At 47.5% G+C, this 26,122-nt stretch overlaps 1 protein-coding gene across 1 annotated transcript in view; it reads left to right on the top strand.

Moving 5' to 3' along the window:
* The first annotated feature begins 3,207 nt into the window (after positions 1–3,207).
* The window catches only part of PARD6B (par-6 family cell polarity regulator beta), a 61,763-nt gene continuing 38,848 nt past the window's right edge, over positions 3,208–26,122 (top strand). The window contains exon 1 of the mRNA XM_061571916.1: positions 3,208–3,547. Within this exon, the coding sequence (XP_061427900.1) occupies positions 3,488–3,547 (60 nt within the window). The 5' untranslated portion in view covers positions 3,208–3,487. The remainder of the gene's footprint in view (positions 3,548–26,122) is intronic.

The raw sequence follows: 26,122 nt of genomic DNA on the forward strand, positions 1-26,122 counted from the left end.
ATTTTTCACGCTTTGATACTGTCAAGAAAGGTCTCATGATAAACCCACCGAGTGTTCGAAGCGCTCTGGCATTTCATCAGAATACTTATTTATCACGCTGCAGGGGGAATCCGATGAGCTTCAAAGCTCTTTTCCCCCCACAGATGTCCAGTAGGGGGCGAGTTAGAACGTTACTTGCGATGCAAGAGGCTCACTCGTTCGGTTCGATTCTCCTGGCGCGCCAAGTTGGAACCACGTGCCAGGGTTTGACACGTCGCTCCATCACGCCTCGCATGCTTTGGCTGCAGTTTGACCCGCTGTTCAATTTCACCAACAACAAAAATGTTAAGACTCATTTCGACCAATCGTCGGTCAAAATGTCCAAAAATTGTATTTCCTATTCATCACCGTTATGCTCGGGTGAATAGAAAGGCATTTTAATTGAATATGTCAGCGTGGCAACTCGAGTTGATCTGGTTTGTTGGGTGGTGCAGGGTCACGCAGTCGTTAAAAAAATATAATTATCCACGACACACGACAAACTAACTCAAAAGTAACTCATTATTAATCATTGCAAAGGTAATTTGCTGGAAAGTGTCATTTGCAATGATCGCTATTGCATTGTTTTAAGTAAATATGCACATTCCACCAGTTATCACAGCTTCGATATAACGTTCTGCAGCCCCCTCGTGATAAAGAATTTAATTGCAGTTTTGGTGGAGCGGAATAAGATATGCCGTTGTTGCGGGCGTTTGAATAGTTCGTGTAATGATCGTCGCTGCGATATTTTAAAGCAACTTTCAATACAAATTAGTTGGGTTGAATAGGAATAATACGGGTTGGCTGTTACTCGAACCAATGTTGCTCAGTTGGAACCTCATTTGCCCGTAAAAATATGATAATTGGTTTTTTACCCTTCTATCTGGCAACAAAACTGACACCTTTTTACACGTTCTGCAGATGTAGATGCCATTGGTTCTTCACGTTCTGCAGATGTAGATGCCACTGGTTCTTCACGTTCTGCAAATGTAGATGCCACCGGTTCTTCAGGTTCTGCAGATGTAGGTGCCACTGGTTCTTCACATTCTGCAGATGTAGGTGCCACTGGTTCTTCACCTTCTGCAGATGTAGATGCCACTGGCTCTTCACATTCTGCAGATGTAGATGCCACTGGTTCTTCACGTTCTGCAGATGTAGATGCCACTGGTTCTTCACGTTCTGCAGATGTAGATGCCACTGGTTCTTCACCTTCTGCAGATGTAGATGCCACTGGTTCTTCACCTTCTGCAGATGTAGCTGCCACTGGCTCTTCACATTCTGCAGATGTAGATGCCACTGGTTCTTCACGTTCTGTAGATGTAGATGCCACTGGTTCTTCACGTTCTGCAAATGTAGATGCCACTGGCTCTTCACATTCTGCAGATGTAGATGCCACTGGTTCTTCACGTTCTGCAGATGTAGATACCACTGGTTCTTCACCTTCTGCAGATGTAGATGCCACTGGTTCTTCACGTTTTGTAGATGTAGATGCCACTGGTTCTTCACCTTCTGCAGATGTAGATGCCACTGGCTCTTCACATTCTGCAGATGTAGATGCCACTGGTTCTTCACGTTCTGCAGATGTAGATGCCACTGGTTCTTCACGTTCTGCAGATGTAAATGCCACTGGTTCTTCAGGTGCTGCAGATGTAGATGCCACTGGTTCTTCACGTTCTGCAGATGTAGATACCACTGGTTCTTCAGGTGCTGCAGATGTAGATGCCACTGGTTCTTCACGTTCTGCAAATGTAGATGCCACTGGTTCTTCAGGTGCTGCAGATGTAGATGCCACTGGTTCTTCACGTTCTGCAGATGTAAATGCCACTGGTTCTTCAGGTGCTGCAGATGTAGATGCCACTGGTTCTTCACGTTCTGCAGATGTAGATGCCACTGGTTCTTCACGTTCTGCAGATGTAGATGCTACTGGTTCTTCACGTTCTGCTGATGTAGATGCCACTGGTTCTTCACGTTCTGCAGATGTAGATGCCACTGGTTCTTCACGTTCTGCAGATGTAGATGCCATTGGTTCTTCACGTTCTGTAGATGTAGATGCCACTGGTTCTTCACTTTATGTAGATGCCACTGGTTCTTCATGTTCTACAGATGTAGATGTCACTGGTTCTTCACGTTCTGCAGATGTAGATGCCACTGGCTCTTCACATTCTGCAGATGTAGATGCCACTGGCTCTTCACATTCTGCAGATGTAGATGCCACTGGCTCTTCACATTCTGCAGATGTAGATGCCACTGGCTCTTCACATTCTGCAGATGTAGATGCCACTGGTTCTTCACATTCTGCAGATGTAGATGCCACTGGCTCTTCACATTCTGCAGATGTAGATGCCACTGGCTCTTCACATTCTGCAGATGTAGATGCCACTGGCTCTTCACATTCTGCAGATGTAGATGCCACTGGTTCTTCACATTCTGCAGATGTAGATGCCACTGGTTCTTCACATTCTGCAGATGTAGATGCCACTGGTTCTTCACATTCTGCAGATGTAGATGCCACCACCGCCATCTATTGCACGGCGGTTGAACTTACGTCTCTCGGTCCCAACAGGCGACTGGACGTACAGGACAGGTTTGTTCGTATCTCTGAAAGTTCGTAAGTCGAGTGTTCGTAAGTAGAGGAGTCTCTGTATTTACGTTGGCAACGCCTGGAATGCCTGCCAGGTGGAGCCGGATTAAGTGGAATCCGGATCTTGGATTTCTCCATCCGACGATTACATTTTTCCGATGACGTCACCGCCCAAACCTCTTTGTTTATTCCACAACGCATAAGAGCCGGTGGCGAGCCGCGCGGGAGGGGGAGGGGCGAATTGGTCACCACGTGACGCGTGCTCGTCCAATGGGCGCGCGCCGTCCCCCCCCCTTGCGTCTCCTTATCGTACCCACCAAATACAAAACGTCCCCCCGCCCCGTTCGGTGACGTCACGACCCTGGTAGAGTTCACCGCGCGCCTCGATTACAACGCTCGCGACGGCGACGTGTGGACCGGGGCGGCCATCTTGGGTAAGGGATAAACAAACCGGCTTGAGCTTCACGGGTATAGTGGGGGTGGGGGGGGCTTGATGACGGCATCGGAATGTCCACGCCCCCTTCCCCTTGCCTGCCACGTCCGTCTACCCCTTAGCAAGATGGCTGATCTGGATTCAGTCTCAGTGGAGCGGCTCGTGTGGGTTGAGTGCTCGCGTCTTGCGTGCGGACGTCGTTTCAGAGCCACCCCCTTCCCCCTGTGCCACCCCATGGGGTTCACTTTTAAGCATTTACTAAAAGTCTTCGGCGTCTTGGTGCTCTCTCTCGCTCTCTGTTGTTGTTTGAAACCTAGTCTGTTGTTGTTTTAAACCGGTAAGAATTGTAGAGGGGGTTTGGGTTTTTTTTTTTAACATAGATATTTGAGGAGAAAAAAAAGCAACCCAGAAGTTTAAAGTCTTTTATTACTTTTCAACGGTCAAAAGACGCCTTCATGGCAAAACATCAGCGGGCCACGTCGCGGCAAGTCAACCTCATAGAAGTCAAGAGCAAGGTACGCTTTTGACCCATGGAGTTCACCGAACCAGCCGGGGTGAAGTATGGTCATTTGAACGAAACATTCGTGGACGCTTGCAAAATAAACATTTACTGACACATCCGTGGATCAAATCGACGGACGATGTCTCTCACGAATCACTCCAGCGTAACTTTCACCATACTTCACCACGCTGGTCACCACCGGGCGTTTGGTGGTGAACCCAAAAGTGTTACGAGCAGTTCCGTCACGACGCAGTGTTCACGTTCACCAGCGTGGTGAAGTATGGTCGAAAGGGCCTTTTGACACGCCACGTGGGTGAGGGGATGAGATGGATGATGAGAAGATGAAGGTTTTCATCCAGCAGTGGATCGACGCTGCCCCTACCCCGTGTTCCTTGTGCAGTCAAAACACACCGGGCGGTGTTCATGAGTCATTGGATGATGATCGATGTTTCACTCTGCACTGTTAGATTAGTTTATTTTCTGTTGTTGCTGCTGCTGCAAACGCACACAATGTCAAATCTTTAACGTGTTCGATTTGCCGACATGTGTTGCGGTGTGAGCTAAGCACTCATCCAGCAGTGGAATGAGCAAGTGGGCTCTTGTACAGTTGCGTGCACACCTGAATTGGCCATACTTCACCACCCTGGGTTGGTAGGCGGGGAAGCACAGACGGTGGGCACATAGAAGTACAACACAACAATGGATTGTACTGCACTACTACTCTGGTTTCGTTGTTAATAGCTGTTAAATGCCCCCCCCCCTCCCTCTCTCCCTCCCTCTCTTTTAAAGCAATTCACTGGTACGTAACTTTAACCAACGTGTGCTCTCAAACTTTAAAACGTGTCTTGGTTAAATGTGTTTGTACTGCACCAGCGTGGTGAAGTATGGTCATGTGAACGCCGAGGTGCATGGGGAGAGACTAATTTGTAGTGGATTGACAATCTGCAAAGTGTGCCGCCTTCAGAATGGTTAATTAGTGTGCGCGTGTCTGCTGCGTGTGTGTGAATTTGATGGTTTTATGGAATAGTTTTGAATGTTTAATGTTTTGTAATTGCGTAATTGAAGGCAGACCCGTGGCTTTTAAATGTTGACCCCCCCCCCGGCTCCATAAATCGGTTTGATAATTGATACGAACATCGTGAATACTGATTAGATCTTTAATGTTACTCAAATGTCTACAAAGGCTGTGGTTTTGAGAAGGGGCTCTTAAAAACACTTGGGTATTGTCAAGATAGATGGCCGTGCAGAGTGATTGCCTTCGTCAACGAAACGATTACACCCTCGTATCTCACTTACGAGCCGTGCAAGCAATGCTCGCAAGCTGCCTTTTGAGCGCATTTACTTAATTTCACAACTCCATCTCCACGAGATTTTGACCTTTTGGCTGGCACCTTATCGGGTCCTCCGTTCCCACCACCATCACCACCCTGGCTTGTGACATCTCCGCTTTGTTGTTGAGCCACGGTGTGTTCCTGCCCCAAGCCCGCTTCACTTATCTCAATGGCCCAAACTTTCAAGTAGACATTTCAAACATCATCAGACATCTTCGTGGTTCTTTCAGGTAAAGTCACGTGACTTTACCGAAAGAACCAAGAAGATGAATCCCTGAAGTCACGAAAGCTTTAATCGAAAATCATCGGACAGTTTATTTAAATATTGATTTGAAGCTTTCGTGACTGCAGGAATACATACTCTTGGGTTCTTTCGGTGACTTTACCGATCGAACGTGCGTTCGATCAAGGTCACACGCTACTTTAAGAATCATATAGCCCAATAAGGTCCGCAGGTGAGTTTAAATACATTTTCGATTCTACCTTCGTGCATGGCAGTTCGAAACAATGGGGCGAGTTGATTGATCTACTAAACTAAACTTTTATTTTACCAGGTAAGGGCCACTGAGCTGTATCGCTGTTTGTTTTCAGAAGCGACCTGGCCACAAATGATAGCTGAACGAAGTGGCTTATGTGTAAATTTATAGCACCCAAGTGTTTTAAATGGATGTTTCTAAATGTGAAGGGAAAAATCGGAGGACCTGGAGGAAAATCCACGCGACCACGGGGAGAGATACACCGCAAACTCCAAATATGCGGCAGACATCGGGGTCAAACCCACGACCTCCTGCATACCAGACGAGGCAGTTAACATCTAGACACTGTGGTCATGATGAGAGCGAGAGAGACACCGCAAACTCCAAATATACAGCAGGCGTCAGGGTCAGGATCTAACCCACAACCCCCTGTATTCCAGGCGAGGGATTTAACATCTCACCACCGTGACGCCCAATTTGGCTGGGTGCCCCTCGAAGTTCGTAGTCGCTGTGTCGGAGACACCGAACGTGGTCACCCACACCCAGGGCCATACATAGAGGGTGTGGGGCTCCCCCCCCCTCCCCGACGTATTTGACCTCTTGACACCGTGACGTCGAAGCGTGGCCCCCCCCCCCCCCCAAAGCGCGGGGCTCCGGGCAGTCGCCCCGATTTGCCCGTACCCCACAAGGACGAGCTCTGCGTCGACCACAGTCGATCGGCAGGTCACACGTAGAGGGGTTAAAGTGTGGGCACTGACCGCCATCTCTCTTCTCCTAAGCCATCTGGCCGGCCTGAAAGAGTAGGCCAAATACTCCTTTTAAAGTAGCTTGCTAGAATTCTCTCAATCAAGGGCCCTTACGGCAGCAGCATGAGACAAGCAATTTGCTTTGAGAATTGTTCGCTCATTTTCTAGGTGTGCGTGGGTTTTATGGGTCTGTGTACCATTCTTGTGGAATGTTGTAAGATTTCGAGTTAAGTTTATAATATTTGGACACTGCTTTAATAAAAGGCCCTGCTCGTGTAGTTTAAAGACGCCACCCCAGCGCCCCACCTGGTTTTACGACAAGAGTGGTTAGCAACTTGATGCAGTAGTTTGCCGAGCTGCGCTACCAACCCTGAGTTTTGATTCCCAGCCACGGCTAACATCAACCCGCACTGACTGGCGTGGTGAAATAGCGTCAAACGTGTTACCCCATGGCCGACAAGGTATGGGGGAAGCGGTGGATTGATAAAGGGGTGTAAGTGTACGTTTGGTTCCGTAATCATTACATTAACAATGTTTTTTTTAAACTACCACGTAGGTTGTGCGGTAATAGCTTTCCGATGTGTTTTTTCGGATTGTTTTTTTTTTTACTTAAAACTTATCTTTTTGTTACTAGTAATCCATTTTTTTTTATCGCCGTTTTAACTTTTTTTGAACGAAAATATTGTTCCTGGATAAGCCTCTTCAGATTTCACATCTCATTTTGCTTAAAAGTATGAAGGCATGCAAGCACTATGGGCAGATATCACGCTGCACCTTTTCGGCATCGTAATGTTTTTACTGTACACAAACTCAAAGTCAAAAAGTCACCGTGCCCTCATGTCCCAACGTTTGCACTCATATCAGCTGTTGATGTTGAGCAAGTGTTGTAAACTCCACATTCCTGTGGTAGGCAACAGTCTGTCCATATGTAACCGAAGGTGGCATGTGGTATATTTCGTGGAGAGAAAGGAACGCTCAAAGGCAGAGGTAAAGAGGAAGGCCTTTAGCCCGCACTTGAATAGTGGTAGGGCAGGAAATTACGTATTTTTAAATCCTTTATATTAAGTTCGCTTGCTTGCTTGCTTGCGCGCTTACGACCGTGCAAATCTTTCGGTCGTTTTTTAACCCACTTCCCGTGATCCAATCGAGCTGACATTTTTCACACAGACTCGTTGTGCATGACAATTTATTTTCGTGAAATTTTTTTCCCAAAATTTTTCACTTTTTAGGAAAAAAACCATTTCACTAACACAATCATATATTTTTCCTAAACACAGAAAATTATTCAAGAAAACAACAAAAATGTACAATATAAACAATCATACAAAAACTGAAAACCTTATAATCCTTATATACGACTTTCCTTATATTTAATTTAAAATACCAATGTGATAAAAAATGAAACTCTTACTCAAGAAAAACAGAAATGAACAATAAAATAAAACCGATGCCACGCATATAAAGGATTTATAGTGAAAAACTTAGTTTTTACGGGTTAATTTTTTTTTAGCTTGTATTTTACGAGGTAAGGCCTACTAAGCTGTATAGCTCTTTGTTACAAGCCACCTGGCCATCAAAAATGATAGCTCAACGAAGTGGCTTATAATTATGTGGAAATGTATAGCAGCCAAATACTCAAAATGCATGTTGATTCAAAATGTGAAGGGAAAAAAACCGGAGGGGACCCGGAAACAAAAATCCATGCGACCACGGGGAGAGAAAGACATGCAAACTCCAAATATAGAGCAGGCATCAGGGCCAGGAATGAATCCACGACCTCCTGTATACCAGGCGAGGTAGTTAACATCTCGCCACTGTGGCACCTCTGCACGAAAAAAAACCGTTGTTATCATAATAATCCAGAGATGTTGATGGCTTTTACGAGGCCTTCACTCAGCAGTGATTTTGAAGAGTTTGAAAGTAAGATTTGTTTCTGGTTTGTGAGAAAAGCAAACACGCAATCCTTAAAACAAAACAAGCGTTGTTTTGGCTTGATTGGAGTTGCGTTTAATAACGCGCGTGCGGGTGGAATCCCGTGGGAGTTGCTGCTAATTTTCTCCGATTAATAACATTGTTTGTGTCTTTAGTAAGTTAAAAGCAGAAATAATAAAAGGAGCATTGTGTGCGATTGCACTTGCGTTGTACTTTTAACGCAAGCGCACGCTGAACCGTGTGTCGCGCGCAATTGCTGAGCATAAGCCCATGGGACGAAAACGTCTAGCGGCACTTGCAAAGTTGTAGGAGGCGAAAGGGTGTGCATGGACTCGTTTCTTGAAGCGGGTTTCTTGACTTGGAGAGGCGTGCCGGGGCATTCGCGAGCAGAAGCATTCCGAAAGAGAGGAGCGTTTTGATCTGCGGTGGATGAGACGGGTCCATCTCCCGCGCGGCAGTTGGAACGGCGGCGCAAGTTTCTTGAATCCCCCAGCAGTGTAAATGGGTGCACAGCGATTAGCTGATTTGTAAATGTGGAAGAGTGTATGGCGAGATGTTTACTCCCTTGCCTGGTATACAGGAGGTCGTGGGTTCGATCGCGACCCTGACGCCTGCTGTATATTTGGAGTTTGCGGTGTCTCTCTCTCTCTCATCATCATCATCATGGTGGCTAGGAGATGTTAACTACCTCGCCTGGAATACAGGAGGTCGTGGGTTCGATCCCGACCCTGACGCCTGCTGTATATTTTGAGTTTGCGGTGTCTCTCTTTCTCATCATCATCACGGTGACTAGGAGATGTTAACTACCTCGCCTGGAATACAGGAGGTCGTGGGTTCGATCCCGACCCGACGTCTGTATATTTGGAGTTGCGTTTCTCTCCCCGTGGTCACGTGGATATTTCTCTGGATCCTCCGGTTTTCCCCTCCACATTTAGAATCAACATGAGTTCAGAGTATTTGGCTGCTATAAATGTCCACATGAGATAAGTCACTCCGTTGAGTTGTAATTTGTGATGGCCAGATCAGAGCTATATATAGCTCAGTGGGGCCTTACCTGGTAAAATACAAAATAGTAAAATAAATAGTGATTCGATTGAGGGCGGTGTTGGTGACGTTTAAGTCTCTTCTTCCTCCTCTTCCTCATCTTCGTCGTGTCTCCTCTCCAACCTCTATGGTCTTTTTCCCAATATTCTTTACAGGCCACCGCTTCTGGTGTTGGCATTGCTAACATCTTGAGGAGTGCATTGTAGGTGCTGCAGTCCACGGCTCAAATTGGGGTAAAACGCTACACCCGATTCGACACGTCGCTTCCGTCCCCCTGTTGGTAACGCATTTTTCTAAATTCGCAAGTGACTCGCAGATTAATCAATTGGGATTATACAGTGGCACAATCATCGCCAACCCCCACTGCTGCCAACACTAATGCCACATGTCATTCTTGCAAATTAGACTTATCCTGATCTCTGGAGTACTCACCTGCTTAAAGAAAATAAGCCCAACTTAAATGTGACCTTTGTTTTACCGCAAGGATAACATTGTCGTCATCAGAATGTTTATTTCTACTCAAGGGATCCGATGAGCTTATAAAAGCTCTTTTTCACCGATATCCAGTCATCTTCATCATCATCACCAGCAGCAGTGATCATCTTCATCACGAGCTGTGACCTATCCACTGCTGGACTAAGTCCTCCCCAAGCCTTGGCCATCGCCGTACGATCTCGCGATCCGCGTGCGAAATAGGATCATCGCCTCACCCTCCGTGGTAGACATCCTCATAGGGCGCGTTCCCGACCCCCCCCCCACCCCCCGCTTTGACTGCCACTCCATCATCATCGCACCTCCGGTTAGCAAGGTCGGCTCGCTACGTATGGCGCGAAAGAAGTTCAACACGCAGCCTGTTCTATAACGCGGTAGTAGTCGCGTTCCTGAAGAACGCCACTTTATGGAAAAAAACGTGTGTTCTAATAATATAAGGTAATGTGCAATCCGCGATAACACGTGAGATGCGTACGTACAAAGACTTGAGGTGCGCAGGTAGCATCTAGAAGCATCCAGCAGCATCCCACTGCCTTGCACGATGCTACGCTGAGTCAGCCATTACGACCGCGTATTCCTCCTCGCGCGAGACGTAGTGCCGTTGGTTCGCTCACGTTATATCCAATTCGCATCCGCGTTGACCACCGGCCATCATCGTCCCTTCTGAGCATCATGTCCTGCCCAAGCCCACTTGCTTTGTAAAAGTCAGAGCAATGTCTACAACTTGCAAATGTTCTTTTGCTTCCACATCCCCGAGTCTTCCTTCGGATTTTCTATTTTCTTTGTAAGGCCTCTTGAATCGAAAGCACGTAGCAGCGGTGTAAATTTTCGCAATGTGGTTGCAGCTGTTTCTATATCCGGACATGAGCGCAGAAGTGGGGTGTGGTGGAGCATGACTGTGATCCAGAATCAGGATCTGAATATTTATACCGGTGGAATCCGATGAGCCATAAAGTTATTTTTCACAGTCAGGTCCAGTCACCGGATAGTATGCTATTATTTAATTTATTATTTTATCTTTATACATGACTTTACCGAAAGAACCAAAGAATAATTCCTGTAGTCACGAAAGCTCCAAAATTAAGATTGAACCACTTCTATGGGGAAGTTTTAAGCTTATCTTTTTTCTCTCTCTCTGGTTTTTGTTTTCTCTCTCTGCCTGTGTCCTCTCTTTGGAATTTTCACACTTAAATTCTAACTTAGCAATCTTTGAAATACGTAATCAACCGGGCTATGCGTTAATTGTGTGTTGACCGACTCTGTGTTGCATTACATTACATTTCGATATTTTACTAGGTTATTTAATTTTAGTGTGTCTTTCTCCTAATTTTCAAGCTTGCGTGTACCGTACCACGTTGTTGTCCACTCATTGACATGCTAATTTTTTCTCTGCCCCCTCCCTCTCTCCGCCCCCACCCCCTCTCTATATTTAAGGCCCTGTCACAGAGGCGATCTCTCTTTGTGCAGATACGTGTTCTCTCTCTGTGTATCTTTGATGTCTGTCTGCTTATATGTCTGTCTATAGTTTTCTGGTCAGATTTTTGTTGCTATTTCTTTTATACCTGATGATGATTGCTTGTGTGGCAATCGAAACGTCGTAGTATGCTATTATTTAATTTATTATTTTATCTTTATACGTGACTTTACCGAAATAACCAAAGAATAATTTCTGCAGTCACGAAAGCTCCAAAATTAAGATTGACACTCTACCCCCATGGCTTCTATCCATTGCACCAGTAGTTGTTAACCTTTACTGCAACCTTGCACCCCTTGGGTTCGCAGTCGTTAAAATATGTGTAATGTCAATAAATACATAGGTATGATGAAACAGTAGTTGTACTTGCATGCCCGTGCTTAATTAAAAAAAATTTGGCCATATCCCGCACCCCCAGAAAGGGCATCTTGCACACCCAGGGGTGCGTGCACCTCAGATTAAGAACCACTGACTAATTCTCCCCAAAAGTCCTCCAGTTGAAGGCCAGCTCTCAAGTTGGTAAAACAAAAATTGAAGTTGGGGGATTTCGACGATCGGGCAGGTATTCGCCATAAATGTATATATCTAGTTTTTGTGTGTGTTTCAGGCATTATTCTGATGTTGAAATTCAGGTCGAAGAACGGAATGGTTAGGAGGTTGGGATTGTGGTCTGCAATGTGTGTAGGCCTACCTAATGCACTAATTTCTTTGTCGTGATAACTTTCATGGTTGTGTTTTTTATTTTGGTGCCATTTCTTAAATGTGTTTATTCGTTTTTGACTTTGCTTGGCAGTAGTAGGGGTTTCTGTTTGCTAGGTATGCGTGTTTGGCTTCTGTCACGCTGTATGTAGCCAACCGCCTACATGGGATTTGGTTCTTATATATAATTACTGTACGGCGTTTTAGAATGCTGTTGGCATGAATGACGCTACATAAAATGAAAGTATTGTTATTATACGGGAGAATTTGTGTGCTGGCCCAAATTGGCAGCCAACTGGAGCTGTCTAAAGACTAAAGGAAATGGGATGTGGGGGGAGCGGGGGGGAGCAACAGCAGAGTACATTCTTGAGATTTGTGATTCATGGAAACCTGAGTTTAGTTCAGGTCAGTTTCTCTTAAGCAGGAGAGGAATGAAAGTAAACTAAATTTCGATTTAAAGCTTTCGTGACTGCAGGGATTCATCTTCTTGGTTCTTTCGGTAAAGTCACGTAGAAGGGAAGTAAAAAAAACATAATAAAATAATATAATATATTTTATTTTATTATGTTTTATTTTTTTATTATTTTATTACTTCCCTTCTACGTGACTTTACCGGAAGAACCAAGAAGATGAAAGTAAACTACTAAAACTTTACACTATGAGACATCTCCTTTACCAGTGGCAAAATATAGTAATGGTTTTTACCCTTTCAACTGGTACAAAAACTGACACCTTTATACAAGGCATCATGTTTGCAATAACCACAACACAAGCAGTCAAAATGCAAACAAAACGAAAACAACTCTGCATATCATTATCATCAAAGTTGTTTTCTTTTTGTTTGCATTTTGACTGCTTGTGTTGTGGTTATTGCAAACATGATGCCTTGTATAAAGGTGTCAGTTTTTGTACCAGTTGAAAGGGTAAAAACCTATCACTATACTAAAACTTTGTTTATTTTACCAGGTAAGGCCCACCAAGCTATGTAGCTCTTTTTCAGAAGCGACCTGGTGATCGCAAATGATGGCCCAATGAGAAGTGGCTTATTAAATGGAAATTTATAGCAGCAGCCCAATACTTGAAACGCATGGTGATGTTGATCCTAAATGTGGAGGGAAAAACCATAGGACCCAGAGAAAAATCCACGCGACCACGGGGATAATATACATACCCCAAACATCGAGGCATCGTGGGTGGGATCGAACCCACAACCTCCTGTATACCAGGCGTGGCAGATAACATCTCGTCACTGGGGCACCCGAATAAACCCATTGAACCCATTAAACCAATTAATGAGTTGATGAGTGAGTATTTTTTGGGGAGAGAACTGACCAGGGCTCAACTCCTCACCAAATCCTTTTCAGGTTGCTAGTCAGTTACATTTTTCAACTGCATCCTGTTTAACCAGGTGAGAAGTCAAGAAGCCAGGATAGCCTACGTATTTAAATGAGACCAGAATAGTTTAATTTGCCAGAGAGTGACCTTGGGGCATCGGTCTGCTAGACGGCACCAATGATTGCTTTATACAATCATCCCCATCCCAAGTGAGTAAGTTGTGGTGTAAATTTAGAATTTGGTCAATTTTGACCCAGACGCTGGCATACAATGACCACCCTAGCGAATGATGTCAGGGGATCTTTAGCGTCCACTCCGAAGCAGACGGCGCGTAATATTGTCGTGGTTCTTACACCGGCAAGTATAAACCAGGGCCGCTGCTGGAATTCGAACCGTGAACTTCTGCAGCAAGCCGGGAATGCGCCACCACTGGGGCCAGGGGTCGGCAATTTAGCTTACGGCCCTTCAAGGACTGCTTCGCATACCTGTCAACCCAGACGGGTGACTCCCTCGTCTTGTACACGGAAATTGAGTTTTCAGGTCCATAGGCGTACAGCCGTTTCAATATTGGCAAAAAAAAAGTCTTATTTGTTCGTGTTTCTCTCACTTGTGACGGGACTTTGTAGGATGAATGTTGAGATTTATAAGGGCACGGGGTGACCAATAAGGTCTAAATTGGTCCGTAATAAGGTAGGCACTGATAAGGGGTTAACAGGTATGGCTTGGTGAGCCGTTGTTTACTCAAGATCGCTGTATTCACGTCCAATTGCGGCTCTTAAAATATTGTGTTTTTTTAGTTGTTACCCAATCCTGGAGAACAAAAAAAAATGTCTCCTCTTGTTATTTTGATTTGCCCGACCCCTGCACTAGGCCTTGGTAGGCATGAGGAGATGGGACATGGACCCCGTAGCCACGTCTATGGCTATAGGTATATTGGATGTGGTGTTACGGCATACGGAAATATTTTGCTGGTAATCGAATCACACAGCGCGGTTAAACCCCCCCCCTCCACTCATGTTCGGTGAGCCCCCCATTAACAACAAAAACACATCTTTCAATTCCCAGCGGCTTTGGCCTTCTCAAATAAAGGGACATCAATCCGTCAGTCAGATGTTGTCCTCCCCCCCCCACCCGCGCCATTGAATTCAACGCCCGTGTCTTGACTGACTTGCGGGAATGAAACGGCACGGATTGTTCCAAACAGTAAGGCCATTGCAAAACTCGGCGACCGTATGAATTGGGGGAAATTCTGTGTTGTTGTTCCCCCTCCCTCATTCGTCCCCCCTTTTGTGTCCTTTTAGCAGTCGTAGCGGTGTGGGTGTCTTGCTTTAGTGCCGTGGCAATGGTCGTCACACGCTGTGTTTACCCAGGGTTTCGGTTTGAGACAAATGAACGAACAGCAGTTGGATTTTTTGTACCCCCCCCCCCCATACCCCGCTTTCTTGCTCTTTCTAATGGTTTCTGACTGAAGTTGAAAGCGTGAATGCATCGGCGCTTTTCCGTCTGTCTGAATTCGCAGGGGCAATTCTAAATTTAGTAAAGAAGGTGATGGTCCAGTTTGAATGAAACTTCAGAAAATAATGCGTGTCCTCATTTGTCCGGGACTTGCCATGTATGCAAAGATCAAGCTGCATTTTATTTTGTTCGTAATGGAGGTTGTTTTTAAAGGTTAGATCGCGTAAATATCAATGTGCCGTTAAAACCCGCCACCACCCGACGCAGCCAATAGGTGAGGTTTGTCACGTAAACACAACGTGCCACTTGGCTACTACTTCAGTAGACCGGTGTGTTGGAGAGTAGACCCACAACACTTACAATTCGAGTACGACGTTTCACCGATAAACACGTTCCTTCGGAGTGGGCAGGTAGGAGCTTGGTTGGACAGCGCATTCGTGTACGACAGACAAATATGCACGACGGACAGACAAATAATCCCTGGTGGGCAGTGTGGAACCTGTTGTTCCTCCTACCTGTGTACAAGATCACGTGACTTTAGGTAGCCAGGCAGCCAGCCAGGTAGCCAGCCCCCTTAACTATCGGCCCCTCCCCCTTGCTTAGGCCCCTCCCCTTACCCCCCTCCCTCAGGCCCCTCTACTGACCCCCCCTCCCTTAGGCGCCTCCCCTGAGCACCCCCCCCCCCCTCCCATATCCTTAGGCCCCTCCCCTGACCCCCGTTCCCTTAGGCCCCTCCCCTATCCGTACCCGGCAGTAGGTCTCCACCAATCAAAGAGCTGTTTATATTATTTATATATTTATGCACGACAGACAGACAGACAAAAAATCCCTGGTGGGCAGTGTGGAACATTGTTCCTACCTGTATTAACAACCAGCCACATACGTTTTTGGTTACGTGACAAACCTCACTATTTGGCTGTGTCGGGCGGGGGCGGGTTTAACGCTACATTTACTCGATCTAACCCCAAAAGAACCTGTATTATGGATGATATTGGTTGCGAAAGCCCTACTGCTACTATGTGTTAAACTTCAAATGGCACCATTGGACCCTGACACTGGCACACAGTGGCCTCCTCTCAGAGGTCGCAAACGGGTTTTGATTTCTTACCCGTACCCGGCCGCACCAGTGTCGCAAACGGCTACCCGTACCCGGCCGGGTACGGGTAGCCGGGTATCGGGTAGGGTACGGGTATCGGGCACCCGGTTGCGACCTCTGCCTCCTCTTGAGAAGGACGTCGGGGGACCTTGAACGTGCCACTGTGAAGCAGCGGTGGCTCAAATATTGCAGTGCTCAAGAAATTACAGCCGTACCCCCGTATACCGTCGCTTTGCAAATTACGGTCTGTGTCTTATAATGTGGCGGTGGTCGTAGTTGCATTCCCGAAGAACGCTGCGTTTTAGGAAAAATGGCGTTGTAATAAACAATGTATGAATATAGTGGGTACAGCGCGATCCGTGATAAAGCGGGAGATGTGCACTCGGGCCGAACAAAGACTGGAGGCGCGTGGGGGTAGCATCGAGAAGCATCCAGCAGCATCCCAATCAGTGGCTTGTGCGACGCTACGCCGAGTCACCCGGTACGGCCCGCTTATTCCTACTGGCGCGAGACGTGGTCCCGTTGGCTCGCTCGCGTGAAATCCAATTCGCGTCCGCGTTATCAAAAATGTGTTCCCTGGTACGTGCGTCCCGTTATGTATCCAATTCGCGTCACGAAAACAACACGCGGCGTTATAGAACAAACTGTGCGTCGGCGCTTTATCAACACCGCCACCAGTATCATCCAATGCGAAAGCCTACGTGTTAAACTGACCGCCACCAGATTTGCACCGCCTCAACCCCCCCCCCCTCCACACGCTCACGCCGGCGGCGGTATCGTTTGCCCTCTCTCGTTGACCCCGTCGCCGCTCAGCCTTTCGCCTCCACCGCTCGCCTACCCCGTGAACCGCTTTGGCTTAACGTCGTTTCGACATGCGTCGCCGCACCTTTCAGGAACGCATTCCCTCCCTGCTCCCCCCGGGGTATTACTGTACTTGCAAGTGACTCAATTGGGATTACACGCAACAGCAGAAACATAGCCCCCCCCCCCCCCCCCCCCCGTACTGCGTAAACTTTGCAGGACCCTGCTCAGTGAGGCTTCCCTGGGTTAAAGAAGCAGAATAATCATAACGATGCGAGGTGTGGGTGGGTTGGGGGGGTAGTTCTGTAGGTCCTGGCACAGGATGGGGCATTGCCGATGAGCGTTCAGGCTTTGACTCATGAATGTTCATGAGCCTGCGAATGAGGCGGGAAGAACGAGCCGGCAGCTACACGTTCATCAATGTTCGTGACATCACACGCTTTATCGTGAATTCACAAATCTTAATTACAAATTCATGTACAGCATCATCACCACGTCGTCATCATCTTTCACCAACCGACACTGATCAACGTGGCGAAGTGTGGTCAGTTAACCATCGTGACCGATACGGCGTGCGAAGATGCTGATCCAGCAGAGGGTTGCTAACTATATATATAATTGATATATTTCATATATATGTATGTATGTTGAACTTTTTTCGCGCTGTACATAGCCAACCGTGCTCATGGGAGATGTGGGGTAAGGAAAACAAACTAAACACAACAACAAGCAGTTCCAAAGAAATGAGTTTTCAATCTAGATTTGAAAGTGCATAGCTCCATCTTCTTTGGTTCTTTCGGTAAAGTCACGTAGAAGGGAAATAATAAAAAATTAAACGTAATAAAATAAAAAATTCTCACGACGTTTCGGCCACAACACAAGCAGCCGTCCACAGGTGAAGAAACAGAGCTGTCGGAAAGACAGCGTCCCAATGCATAGCTCCAGTGACTTCCTAATAAATCAACCATCAGCTGCTACGATCTAGATGTAACAAACATACACACACCACGTGTATTTCCCTGACTCCTTGTAAGCCTCGGCGGCAGTACTATAAGGAAACCCCAAAATACTGGGAGAGAAAAAGAACGAACGGGGAGAAATGTCTGGCACCTGGCCTGCCTGTCAGGCCAGGCTTGGCAGGCCTACGTTGTATCTTGACTGCAGGAATTCATACTCTTTGGGTCTTTCGGTAAAGTTACGTACAGTGAGGGAAAAAAGTATTTGATCCCCTGCTGATTTTGTACGTTTGCCCACTGACAAAGAAATAATCAGTCTATAATTTTTATGGTAGGTTTATTTGAACAGTGAGAGACAGAATCACAACAAAACAATCAAGAAAAACGCATGTCAAAAATGTTATAAATTGATTTGCATTTTAATGAGGGAAATAAGTATTTCCCTCATTAAAGGCGGACTGCTTATGCAGGAATAAATGTTTTCATGGCAGCCGTGGTTCACGTACCAAAGGCGACCCACGCAAAAAACACCTCCCAAAACTAGATGGCTGGCAGCGCCGTGTGAGACATTTCATGCCCTGTGGCCTCTTTTGTCCGACTGCATTTTTTGGGCCGCTCACTGCCGCTGGCAAAAAATGTTTTGCGTTTTCCGGGCGCGTGCGTGCGTTTGTGTGTGTGTGCACCTGGGTCAGTCCCGTGACCTACTGCCAGCGGGCGTTCGACACTTCACGTGAGCTTAAAGTGCACATAGCCTGGCACTAGCGCCGCCGTGACGTCACCGCCACTTAGTGGTGAATGGCGGTTGTTGTTTGTGTGTGTGGGGAGTGGTAGTGTAGTGGTTTAGAGCGCTGCACTACGAACCTGGCAGCCCAAGTTCCATTCCCGCTCACGGCCAACACCACTCGACGGTTATCTGAACTGGTCGTGGGCCTCCCCTAGATCAACTCAGCCGCAAATTAGTACCTAGTGCAGTTTGTAAATATTGCCACTAGGGAGACAAAGGTGGTCGGGCGTGGTGTTGTCCATCCACCCCCTCGTATGTCGTGCCGGCCTTGCCCCAACAGTCTGTAACAGGCTATGTGGGTGGATCTTTGTCTTTTGAGTGAGTGTATTTGTGTATATAGCATGCGTGTGTTTTGTATTTCCGTGTGTGTGTTTGTACTTCCGTGTGTGTGAGCACATGCATGCCGGCCTTAATAGGCGCTCGCTAACAGCACTTGCCCCAACAGCCTGAAAAGGCAGTTTGGGGGATCCTTGTGTGTGGGTGCTTATGTATAAGCACCCACACACTTAGTAGCAGAATACAGCTGTTGCTGTTATTGTTGCAATGTGTGTGTGTGTGTCCGTATATGTACGTGTGTGCGCTTGTATGTTTGCGCATACGTCCATTGTGCACCTGGGTGTGCAATGCAGTCGTACAAATACAAAGATCCCCATGTACAGTAGTTTGCGTAGACTGTTGGAGAAAATCCTGTTGGTGAGCACCAAATTAAGGCCATGCTGGCGTTAATAGGTGCTCACCACTTGGCAGCGATATAAAGAACGGCCAACAATGGGAAAACCCCGCTCGCCAGGATTGTAGAGGATGCGTAACAAATGTGGTTCACAAGATAGAAACGCAGGAAAGCTGTCATGGATCACTTCCAAGCGCCGTGTCTCGATTTCACATCCATTCCCTAGGACGGTGGATCTGCTACCCTCACTCTCACTGCAGGACAACATTTTTCTCTTCCTCCTCCACCTCTGGCCACACGGCTCGGCTTTCAAACTCTCAATTCGTTTGGCTTTTCGCCATGGCACACGCCGATCCATTTCAGAATCAGAATCTTTATTTCACAGGCGTCCAGTATGGATTCGTCAGCAAGTGCCGCGGTAGTGAGATGTTAACTCCCTCGCCTGGTATGCAGGAGCTCGGGGATTAAATCCCGACCCTGATGCCGGCTATATATTTGAAGTTTGCATTTCTCTCTTCTCGTAGTCGCTTAGAATTTCCTCCGGGTCCTCCGGTTTTTCCCTCCACATTGAGAATCAACGTCACGCGTTCAGAGTATTTGGCTGCTATACATTTCCACGTGATAAGCCACTTCGTTCAGCTGTCATTTGTGGTCAGGTCGCTTCTGAAAAGAGCTATACAGCTCAGTGGGCCTTACCTGGTGAAATAAAAATAGTTTATATTACATGTTCCTTCGGAGTGGGCAGGTAGGAACTTGGTTGGACAGCGCATTCGTGCACGACAGAAAGCTCGCGGTCATGTGATGCACTTCAACTAATCCGGGAGCGTACATGTTTGGGAGGGGCTATGCACGACAGACAAATAATCCCTGGTGGGCAGTGTGGAACTGTTGTTCCTACCTGAATTTTTTTTGCAAGTTATAAAATGGGAGTGGTGGGGCTGGGTGGGGAGGGGGTGGGGAGGGTGGGGCTGGGTGGGGGGTGGGGCTGGGTGGGGAGGGGCTGGTCACCCCGTGGTGCCCTTATAAAACTCAACGTTTAACCTACTCACTGCCGGCTTGTGCCCGCCCTCACAGTCGGGCATATTTGCGGAATACACCACGCCGCCGTTGACCCTGGCCATTGACCGAGCAACCCAACGTTCCTACCAGCCAAGAGAGAGGCAACACCAAGGAAGACGTCCACTGTGGAGATAAAGCAAATGACACGAGTTGATGTTCATGAGCGAAATGAATTAGGGGCACCATGGTGGCGAGATGTTAACTACCTCACCTGGTATGCAGGACGTCCTAGGTTCGATCCCGACTCTGACGCCTGTATATTTGGAGTTTTGCGTGTCTCTCTCTCCGTGGTCGCGTGGATTTTTCTCTGGGTCCTCCAGTTTTTGTCTTCACATTTAGAATCACGTGATGATGAGAGCCCTCTTTGATTATTGTTTTTTTACCCTTCTATCTGGCAACAAAACTGACACCTTTTTTATAAGGAGTCCATTTTTGCATAGACCACAATACCTGCAGTCATAATGCAAACAAGGTGCGCCTTTTGGCGTCATCTGGTCCAACCCATGTGAGACTAGGCTCTAAGGAAAGCTGTCTCGGGTGTGGACCAATCAACTTCAAGGACAGTGCATACATTATCAGAGTTATGTTTTTTTAAATACTTTATATTAAGTTCGCATGCTTGCTTGCTTGCGTGCTTGCTTGCGTGCTTGCTTGCTTGCGTGCTTGCTTGCTTGCTTACGACCGTGCAAATCTTTCGGTCGTTTTTTAACCCACTTCCCGTGATCCAATCGAGCTGACATTTTCCACACAGACTCGTTGTGCCAGACAATTAATGTTCGTGAAAAAAAATTCCCAAAATTTTACACTTTTTAGGCAAAAAAAATGTATTTTACATATATTCAAATAGAACTCATTCATCGCTTTGGCTGAACGTCACAGTATAAGAGCCCAGAGCGTAACCCCTCCACAGGCCGTGGCGGAGTAGCGCAGTTGGTAGCGCCCTCGCTTCCCATGCCAAAGGTCGCGGGATCGATCCCCGCGTCCTCCACAGGCGAATATATTTTTAAATCCTTTATATTAAGTTCGCTGCCACGCATATAAAGGATTTATAGTGAAAACTTTGTTTTTACGGGTTATACTTATTTTGCATTATGACTGCAGGTATTGTGGTCTATGCAAACGTGACTCCTTGTAAAAAAGGTGTCAGTTTTGTTGCCAGATAGAAGGGTAAAAAAACAATTATAATATTTTTTACTGGCAAATGAGGTTCCAATGGTGTGAGAGCCCTCTTTGGTTAGTGATCATTTGTGATGGTCAGTTCGCTTCTGAAAAAGAGCTTCACAGCTGAGTGGGTCTTACCTGGTAGAATACAAAAAATCATGCTGAGACCATGAACTCATTATACCTGAAAAGCCGGTTTCATGACGGAGACTGAGAGCAGCTGGCTACGAACCCAGCCTATCCGTGATGCTGGCTTGGTGTCACAGCCATCATGAACCCACAAGCCACCCCCCCAACCACCTCTCTGTGTGTGGTTCATATTAAAAGCCTTGCATGAGTGGCTACCGTTGTGTTAATTAATGGTGAGGCCTTTGTCCATCAGTGGATGGATCATGCGTCGATGATGATGATGAAGGCATATGTAACGATTTCATAATCAGGATCTTTATTTAGACTGGAAGAGGAATCCGATGAGCTATGAAGCTCTGTATTTCACAAGAGGGGCATGGGGTCAGCGAGTTACAACAACGACAAACAATACGGAACAGAAAAAACGATTTGAGTGCAACATACAGACACGTTAAGCAAGTCACTATGAATAAATAATTAACATTTTAAACTTACGAATTACACAAGCCCATAAATTACTGCCGATTTGTCAACACTAAATGCAAGCTTGGAGTAAGGCAGCAAAACAACAACAACAACAGTCCCAGAGCACACATCAAGACAACACACAGTCGTAGTCCCTCAATAAAGTTGCACGTTAAAATCGAACTATCGATAGACACGGGTAAGGATAGACGTCACAAATCACATTTGCCAATGCGGTTGTATCCAGCACAAACCTGCTTCAGGATATTATTTTTGAAGGAAGGTTTACGATGTGAAGGGAGGAAACGAGGTTGTTCCAAAACGCTGGTGGTGCTCCAACGGCAAAGGCTTTGTCACCTTTTCCAGATCCTCTTCTCGGCATATTTAAACGGCAATTAGGTGGACACCGTTGGCTCCTTGGGGTTTTGACGTCGAGGCTCGTGAATTAGCTTAAACACATTCCTGCGGAGGGAGCTGGTAGGAATGTTGGGTTGCTCGGTCAATGGCCAGGGTCAACGGCGGCGTGGTGTATTCTGCAAATATGCCCGACTGTGAGGGTGGGCACAAGCCGGCGTGAGTAGGTTAAACGTTGAGTTTTATAATGGCACCATGGGGTGACCAGCCCCTCCCCACCCAGCCCCTCCCTCCCCACCCAGCGCCTCCCTGCATGACGGACGGACACAATAATCCCCTGTGGGCTGGTGGAACCAGTGGGTTCCTACCAGTAGCAAAGCGCATATTTGCCAAGAGAGACATGAGGGATGGAGAGGGCCCAATGTGGATTTCTCCTTGCGTCCAGTGATGTGCGATTGGATTTTAAGCAGAGGTCACAATCCACGATAGAGGGTTTTTTTTGGGGTTAGATCACGTAAATGTAAATGTGTCGCTAAATCCCGCCACCACCCGACACTGCCAATTAGCACAGGTTCGTCACGTAAACAAAACTTGCCAATTCGTTACTAGTGTAGTGGGTTCACTTGAGAGGCACACAAATTCAGGAGGGAACACGTTTATTCTATGACCACAACGGGATAACTACATAACCAGTAACCACCATGGGGTAACTATATAAACGAGTCAGGACAAACTAGTACAGCACACCGGTGTGTTGGAGAGTACATATTTATATTTATATTGCATTATATTTATACGATATAACCAGAAAAAAACAACCTCTTATTGATAATATTGGTCGCGTAAAGCCTACATGTTAAACAGAGGTCACAATGGTGGGTCCTGTGTGGTACATCGAGTGCCAATCGAAGAACGCGATAACAAACTAAACGAAAACGAATCGGCAGTGATTTGCACATTGTCAGCTTGCAGATAAATAAAAATGTTTGACACAAAGTGGTTTAGATGACGACTTTGCCAGGAATGTTAACAATGTACATCCGAGGAATACAACCGCACGGTGAGAATAGATGTTGTGCGTGAGCAGCAGGAGTCGGGGAGTGGAAAAATTCGAAACACGAAGGCCATTACCTTTGTGTGACACTAACACAGAGTCCAATCCTTATGTAACATGCAATCTTTTGCGAGAATTGGCTCCGCTGTGATTTTCCACGCGTTAATGAAAAGCTTTAGCCTGCAACCAAACTGCCCGGAATGCGCCCCATCATGTCACATCTCGACAGCTAAGCAGGTTTTAGCCTGGATAGTCATTGCATGGGCGCGACCACTGTGATGCAAGCCAGGTTGTCATGGGTGGCTAGGGGACTGTGTTGTGTGTGGTAGCCAGCAGAGAGCAGTGCAGCAAAGTCCACTGTTGTACTGTGCCGCTATGCTCCTATGTCTTATGTTGTCTGCCTTGGCCCGCATGCACTGACTGGTGTGGTAAGGTACGGTCATATATCACCACCACGACCCGCACGGCATTCGGAGGCCCTCATCCAGCAGTGGATTGACGAACAGGTCTGTGCATTAACCATCACCATAATTATTATCCACCATCGTCGCCAGCATCATCATCATGATGATCGTCATCATCCCGCTGAAATGGATAAGATGAGTACCGCTTCGTCGACAAGTCAACAACGACCGCTTGCATGACGCAAAGTATCCCACGTCCACAGCAACGTGGAATTCTCGCCATTTATTTTCTCACGGCCAACCCCGTGATTGGGGTGGTGGGGGGAGACGCGCCGACGTTTGGCCTGTTCAAAGAAAAGATTGCGATAAACACGGCTGCGTGGGTCGTCGTGCTCTCGAGTTTATTTCGCTGAACTCGAGGGGATGGGTATAGGGTGCTCTTTCGCAAGAGAGACCTGGATTTGCCAGGGTGGTCTGCTTGCGCCTGCGTTGCCCCGTGTACGCGCGTGGTATTTTGTTTTTGTTGGCACGATGTCCGACGTTTCAGGGCACGTGGGCTAGCAGGGGTGGGTTTCCTCCGGGTTCACCGGCTCCCTTCCATCGCTAAAAAAGCATCCGATGTACGTGGTATCGAAGCTGCAAATGTACCTGCGAATTACTCAATTGGGAATTTCACATGTAGCATCACGGCAACGTCACGTGATCCCCCTCACCCACCCCATCCCCTACTACTGAAAACCTGGCAGATCGCCTCCTTGAAACGAGTGTTGAGCCGGGAGGCTTTCCTGAGAGGACGTAAGAAACTGTGCCCCGGAGCGTCTTGAGGGAACTGATTTCGGCGAGCGGAGAAGCTCCCCCGAGCGGCGCGGGGTGACAGCGTCAAGCGACGCGCGGTACGGCCTCGAAAATACGCGGCCGAGCAGACGGGGAAAATCAAGAAACCCGTGGGGGGTTACTTTTCGATCGTTCCCAAAAAAAGATAAAAAGCTCGTTAAAATCCGAGGGGGGGGGGGGGTGGTCCCTATTTCCTTGCGGGCGTACGGGAAATCGTTGGTCCGCGCGGCGGCATTTAAACGCAAGCGGCAGCCCCCCCCCCCCCCCCGACCAAACTTGCTTCCGCTTAACCTATCACGGCCACTCATCTCTCACCTCCGTGTTCATTATTCCGCCGTTGCGCGTTTGCGCCGTCGCTTTGGCCATGACGAATGGCAAATCGTTGGCGAATCGACGCCGCATCACAGGCGGCGTGCTCCGGCCTGACATCGAGCGAGCTTTTATTTTGTTTGCGTTAAAAAAAAAAAGTTTTGACAAAAAAAAATGTGTCGGTGCATCGCTCACACGCGTGCTTGCAAACCTAAAAAAAATACTCACCATTAGTTTTAATTTATTTCTAATCTTCCAAGATGCTTCCGTGCGACGCATTCATCCCTTGACAGGCGCGCTCGCTGAAAATGTCATCTTCCGAGTGTTAATATTGACCGAGAAGCAGTGAAATAAACACACACACACTGGAGACAGATAAAAATTGATACTCCCCACCCCTTCCCCCATATAGCCTAACACAGACTGTTGGGGCAAGCGCTGTGAGCGAGCGCTTTTGAAGGCCGGGGGTGCGTGGCCAACACTACGCCCGACCGCCTTTGTCTCCCCAGTGGCGATGTTTACGCACCGCACCAGATACTCATTTTTGAGGCTGAGTCGAAGACAGACAACAACAACCTGCCATTCGCCACTAAGTGGCGGTGACGTCACCACGATGCTTGTGCCAGGCCATGTGCACCTTGAGGCCACGTGAAGTGTCGAACGCCCGCTGGCAGGAGGTCACGGGGCAGACCCAGGTGCCACAGGTCGACTGACCGAGATGACCGAGATGACTGGCTGATGCACCACCTGTGCCCCCTACTGTACCAACTTGCTGTGCTTTAGCCACCCGGCGCTCCGCTCGTTGTTGTGAGCGTCGCTCCTCCGCCCTCCGTTGTTGTTGGAGGGCGACTGCCTCCAACTGCCCAGTAGCGTCCTTCACGAGCCTCCTCCACAGAGGCCGATCTTGACACCGCTGTCATCGGCAAGTCCACTCAGCTCCACGTCCTCCTGTAACACATCACTCCATCTCTTCTCTAGCCCGTGCCGCGCCGGCCCAGCTCCCTCAATCCGGCCGAACAAAAGACACACACACATACACATGCGTGCAAACAAACAGTGGCATGGGCTTTTGATTTGTTGTTGGTGTTGTGTCGGTGTGATGTAAGGACTGCGGAAGAAGCTTTTCTTTGTTATTTTTTACGGTGTATATTGGAAACGGCTGAACGATTTATTTTTTACATTTCATTGTGAAATCGCTCGGAGTGCGCAGAGAGAGAGGGAGAGAGAAGTTGGAGTGCGGGACGTTGTATATTGTGCGCATCAGACGCGGCCTTTTAAAAGCACAATGCCAGCCAGTTCGGAGTGACTCGGGGCATCAGGAGTGCTGAGCTGGCACCGCTCACGTTCGAGGGGGGGTTGAATCGAGGCTCCATCCGTCCATCAACTGGGACAATCTCATTCTTGGTCGTCACCACAGCCTTGCACGGAGAAACGTAGCCTTCGCGTAGAGACCACGTCAGAGGTCGCAAACGGGTTTTGATTCCTTACCCGTACCCGGCCGCACCAGGGTCGCAAATGGGTACCCGTA

Source organism: Lethenteron reissneri, chromosome 49, assembly GCF_015708825.2.
Source record: "Lethenteron reissneri isolate LAM-NWPU_2019-01 chromosome 49, ASM1570882v1, whole genome shotgun sequence".
Classification (NCBI taxonomy): Eukaryota; Metazoa; Chordata; class Hyperoartia; order Petromyzontiformes; family Petromyzontidae; genus Lethenteron; species Lethenteron reissneri.